The 6,068-nt window shown below is 36.2% G+C and overlaps 1 protein-coding gene across 1 annotated transcript; it reads right to left on the reverse strand.

The window, feature by feature from the left end:
- Positions 1–2,956: 2,956 nt before the first annotated feature.
- LOC106761666 (uncharacterized mitochondrial protein AtMg00810-like) lies at positions 2,957–3,598 on the reverse strand. Its single transcript, XM_014645238.1, has one exon. It carries the CDS (start codon positions 3,596–3,598, stop codon positions 2,957–2,959), a length of 642 nt encoding a protein of 213 aa, XP_014500724.1.
- Positions 3,599–6,068: the final 2,470 nt, after the last annotated feature.

The following is a 6,068-nucleotide window of genomic DNA, read 5'->3' on the forward strand; positions in this document are numbered from 1 at the left end:
CTGCCTTTGACGCCACGTCAGAAAAACAATTAATTGTTGGAGAATAGGCGTAGTTGCTAGCAGAACCACAGCCTATTCCCCCTACAACCTTAGCCCCTGTAATAAATTGCGGGGGAATATGCCGCGGTTGCTAGCAGAACCGCGGGCTATTCCCCTACAACCTTCTGACGTTCCCCTTCTGTCAGGCCCTGAAATAAATTTCAAGGGGTATAGGCCGCGGTTGCTAGCAGAACCGCGGCCTATTTCGCTTTCAACGTTCTAGTTGCAGTTGGGAAGGCAGTTGGGTCATTCATATATAGCGTTAGGGAATAGATCGCGATTGCTCGGAGAACCGCGGTCTATTCCTTAATTTTAATTATTTAAGAGAATAGACCGTGGTTGGGCGCTGAACCGCGACATATAGTTTGAAAAAAATTTCAGAAATGTCATTTTGAAAAGCACAGTAGGCCGCAGTTCCCTTGGCAACCGCGGCCTATTCCCCTATATGATAGCGATTTTCTGTAGAACCGCAGTAGTAGTCTTTAATTAGGTTAAAAAAAATTGGGAAAAGTTTCGTCTTCTCCAGGCGATTCTGAAAACTCAAACTGTCGAAAGCTTTCTCCTCTCTCTCCCTCAGCCTCCGTTTTGTGAATTTCCTCCGTCAGCCTCCGCCTGCCATTCCTTCGTCAGCCTCTGCCTGCCATTCCTCCGTTAGCACCCCGCCGCACCCCTTCTTCTCCGTCGCGCCACCGTGGTACGTCTTCCATTCCTCTTTTTTTCTTTTCCATTTTTGTGCTATATTGAATTGCATTTCCTTGAACTCTAAAATTACACGAAATTATTTTGCACCTTAGACTCATTTTTTTGTTAGCATTACAATATGTATAAGTAAGCATATTTTGTGTAAATGCTCGAATTTTTTTGGTGTACAAATCAATCATTTTGGTTGATTTCAACAAGTTCCTACTACAACCGCGGTCTATTCTCAGAATTTTTGACCGCGGTTACAACCACGGCCTATAGTCACTGACTTTTTATCGCGGCTGTATATGTCGCGGTTCTGAAACCGCGACCTATAGGGAAAAACAACCATGGTCGTTTCCCTTCGCTGCACTAGTGTATGAAATTATCGTCCTAAGAAAGGGTCCGATGATTGATTTATTCCACCATTACAAAATTTGTCTCATTTTATTTGGTAGCAATTTCGAAGTAGATGCTACGTAATTTATGGTGTATTCTATGCATCAGATAAAGTAAGTTATGGTGATTAAAAAATACCTTTAATCATATGGGTACATTTCCTAACAAATAAACTATGGAAATAGTTTATCTTTTTGAGTTTAATATGAGTAGAGCACCTTATTCTTCACTTTCCGACTCATGTTGGCTTAGTCATTATGGCTTCTTTTATATATATATATATATATATATATATATATATATATATATATATATATATATATATATATATATATATATATATATATATATATATAGGTGTTGGTATTTTGTGTACTTTAAGTTTAGTAACACAAGACGTCTTTGATGGTTTATTTATTTTTATATAAAAGTGTCTTTTAGGATGTGTAAGTTACCTTTCTTTCTCAAGTCTTCCGATAAGTCGATTGACTGGAATATAATTTTTGCCCTAAAAAGGTTCTCACCATTGATTTATTCCACAACTGCCAAATTTGTGTTCATACTATAAATCCAAATTCATTTCATTTGATAGCAATTTCATTGTGGATGCTATGTAATTTATAGTTTATTTTATTCATTGTGTAAATTTAATAGATATTGTGATTAAAAAAATATAATCTACAAATCTTGTTTGCATTAATTGAAATGCATACTAAATATACCATAAAAGAATTTAAATGTGTTAGCTAGGGAAGGAAATAAGGATAACTGAAAAAGACGCAAGGAATGAATGTTGTAGTAAAGGCAAAGAAAACTTATAAAAAATACTACAGAAATGAAAGTGGAGGTATAAAAATAGTACAATGTTATATGCTTTTAATCCTTTAAAATTTGGATTGCTCTAAATGAGTTACTTCTCCAAATGTATATAATAGGTTCTGTTCAGATGCTAAGTGATGTAAGATTATTAGATGGAACATAAGTTTTTGAATCGAAGTTCAAGGAGAATGAAGGTTCATCTCCAATAAGGGCTTAAGGAAACCTATGATTCATCTTTAGAACTTTGTTTTTGACCTTANAATGGATGTCATTGTTCTCATCCAAGTTCGTTGATTATCATCATTAGGATCAATCACTTTGTATTTGAGATATTGTCCATTTTGGATCTCACTGTATATTTGAGATATTGTCCACTTTGAATCTGTAGCTCTGTCATAATTTTGTTTTTAAAAGCATTTCAGAGATAAAAGAAGAAAGAAGCATTTAAATTGTCTTTAATTTTGGCTTGTATTGTATGGATCTTTTTATNAACTTTGTGAATCTCATGTAGAGGAGGTCTATGTATATACATATTACGAAAAAGGATTGAAGCACTCAAAATACTTATAANTATATGTATTCTTTGTTAATAAAAAAATAACAACATAAAAAAATTATTTAAGAAGTTAATTAGTAATTTTTTTATTAAATATGATTTTTCATCACTGAAGTCTATGCATGCATGGAAGACTATAATTTCATCATGAAACTAAGAAANTATTTTTCAACTTATAGGTGGTTTGGATATAATTATTATTAGTCAATTGGCAGTTGTCACATTGATTTAGGAAAAGGTCGCATTTTTATCTTTCAAGCCATTGTAGCAAAGTTGAAGAATGTGTTTTCAGTAATAAATAATAATTCAATTTGGGATTTAACTCCAGTTCCCCCGTAATTGCAATAAGAGAATTCTCATACAAAAAAAAGTAAATTAACTGAAAACAATAATAAAAGAAAGAACAAAAAACACAAAAATTAATACAGGTCAGTTAAAATATTAACAAAAACTTTTGTGCATTTATCTTGCTTCATACCCAAATCTGTTAAAATATTCCTCAACCAAATAACTTGATTCACAGCTGCTATAGCTGAAAATAAACTCAGCTTCTGCTATTGATTGAGCTACAACCTCTTGCTTTTTGGAGCACCAAGAGAAAACACCTGAACCCATACTAAAACAGTACCCTGAAGTACTCTTCATATCATCCAAGCTACCAGCCCAATCACTGCCAGAAAAACCAAATAATTTAAAGTTTTGTACCTTGTAGTACTTAACTCCATAATTAACAGTTCCATTGATGTATCTTACAACTCTATTTGCTGCCTTCAAGTGCAATTCACTAGCATAGTGCATAAATCTTGACAGCAAGCTAACTAGGAATAAGATGTCAGGCCTTGTGGATGGAAGATACATTAGACACCCAATCAAGCTTCTAAAATAAGCTTCATCAACTTTATCTGTTCCATCCTCCTTGATAAGCTTCTCTTTTTTATTCATTGAAGTGTTCATTGGTTTGCATTCACCAAGGTGAAAATTCTTTAGAATCTCCTTTGCATATTTTTTCTGGCAAATAAAAATCTCATTCTTCTTTTGAGTGATCTCCATGCCCAGAAAATAAGTCATAAGACCAAGATCTGTCATCTCAAAGACCTTTTTCATTTCTTGCTTGAACTCTCAATTAGTGCTAGATTGCTTCCTGTCATCAAGAGATCATCAACATATAATGAAATAATTAAAGTATCAACACCATCATGTTTGACATAAAATGTAGTTTCAGATACATTCTTTTGAAAGCCCAAGTGTAGTAAATGATCATTAATTTTGTTGTACCACACTCTTGGCGCTTGCTTTAAACCATATAAAGCCTTTTTCAGCAAGTAGACTTTCTCTTCTTGTCCTTTGATAACAAAACCATCTGGTTGTTTAACATAAATGTCCTCCTTCAGAAAACCATTAAGGAAAGCTGACTTGACATCCATATGAAACACTTGCCACCCTTTTTGTGCTATAATGGCAAGTAGTAGCCTAATTGTATCATGTCTTGCTACTGGAGCAAAAGTATCTGAATAATCTATCCCAAATATTTGAGAATAACCTTTTACAACAAGCCTTTCTTTGTGCTTGTTTACAGAACCATCAGGGTTCAATTTTGTTCTGAACACCCATTTCACCCCCAATAACATTTTTGTCATAAGGTCTTGGAACTAGCACCCAAGTTTGATTTTTCTCAATCATGGACAGCTCCTCCTGCATTGCAGCTAACCATTTCTCCTCCATTGCAGCTTCTTCAAAACTGGAAGGTTCACAAATAGCTATATTGCATATTGATACATTNCTTTTTTGATAGATATCAGAGAGTAACCTTGTTCCTCTAACAGGTGGATCATCNACAGTGTCTTCAACCTCCAATTCAGTGTTCTGATTTTTCTTTGAATCACTCCAGCACCAGTTTTCATCTTCCATCAAATGCACATCTCTACTTATTAGAATTTTTCCAGTTTGAGGTTGAAAAATCCTATAAGCTTTAGAAATTGTGTTGTAGCCAATAAATAATCCCGCTTTAGCCCTTTTATCAAGCTTATCANGTTTAATCTAAGGTATATATGAGTAACACAAGCAACCAAATACTTTAAGAAAGTCCAAAGAAGGTTTAAAACCAAACCAGGCTTGAAAAGGAGTTTGATTTTGCAAGGCTCGTGTCGGAAGCCTATTCTGTATGAACACTGTTGTATTTGCAGCTTCAGCCCAAAATTTCTTTGGTAATTCCTTTTGATGAAGCATGCACCTAGCCATCTCNATGATTGATCTATTTTTTCTTTCACTCACTCCATTTTGTTGAGGAGTGTAAGGGGCTTTTAATTGATGTTCAATCCCAACTTTATCACAAAATTGTTGAAATTGATTTGCTATGTACTCTTTTCCATTGGCCGACCTCAAGATCTGAACATGGAAATTGCTTTGACTTTCAATAAATGCTTTGAATTTCCAGAATACTGCAGCTACCTCTGATTTGTATTTAAGAAAGAAAATCCAACACATTCTTGTTAGTTCATCTATAAAAATAATATAATAAAGACTTCCTTTTATGGATGGAGTTCTTTGTGGTCCAGCAACATTATCAATAACATACCTATCAACAAAATGATCATCAATAACAGAATCAATCAAAGGTATGTTTACCTCCACTTCCCTGAAGATTGGTAGAGTGGTGGAAGGTGAAGCTGGTCTACCTATCTCAAATTCACTGCTTATACCTGCTTGGTCCTCCGAATCTTCATCAGGCTCCTCAGGTGCAAGAGTGGGGACATAGGAGTGTAGGACAGTAGATGGTGCAATAGTAGGCTCATNACTCTGCTCCTCATCCCCTATGCGGGTGACACTGACATCATCAGTAATCTGAACAGTCTGAATTGGAGGTCCCTCTAAAACACGAGACTGTTCCTCAATGGCCTGCCTGGCTATCTGCCTCCACAACTCATTTAATGTTGGCTCAGAAGAAGTAGAAGATTTGGAAGGTGGTCGAGCAGATGCCTCTTGCTGTTTCCGATTCATCTGATTTTTCTGTTGTGGCTGCCTGTTATTGTAGATGTTGGTAGCATAAGCTTGAGGCTCATCATGAGATACAGGGTGCTCCGAAGAAGGACAAGCATACGTATAGTGGTCACTAGAAGAACATATAGCACACAACCGTGCAACAGATGTAGATGGAGGTGCTANTCTCTGGTTGGATGCCAGCTGTGTCACCAAACTCTCAAGAGAATCAAGCTTGCCTTCCAATTTCCTACCAACAACTGATAAAGAATGGGCAGGCTCATGAGACTGCAGCTGTTGTGGTTTCTGAATAGGTGGAGAAGGCATACAAGGAGTCTGGAATGGTGGTTCCTGATAATGATGCTCTGAAGTAGCATACCATCCCAAGTTAGGATCAGTCCACCCAAGATCGTTGCTACAACCATTCCGCACAGGAGAGAATTTGTCAAGAAACCGATGCTCAAGATCTTCCCAACAGGTGACGGATCCAGGAGTAATACAGCAACACCAATCCCTTGCCGCTCCATGTAATGAGTACTTAAATGCCCTTAAGAACATGTCCTCATCGGGGACATCTAGAGGTTTCATTAAAGAGCAT

Source organism: Vigna radiata, chromosome 1 (assembly GCF_000741045.1).
Source record: "Vigna radiata var. radiata cultivar VC1973A chromosome 1, Vradiata_ver6, whole genome shotgun sequence".
NCBI lineage: Eukaryota > Viridiplantae > Streptophyta > Magnoliopsida > Fabales > Fabaceae > Vigna > Vigna radiata.

Excerpts from the sequence above, each read along its gene's own strand:
- LOC106761666 (XM_014645238.1), bottom strand. The coding sequence starts at position 3,598 with ATGAAAAAGGTCTTTGAGATGACAGATCTTGGTCTTATGACTTATTTT.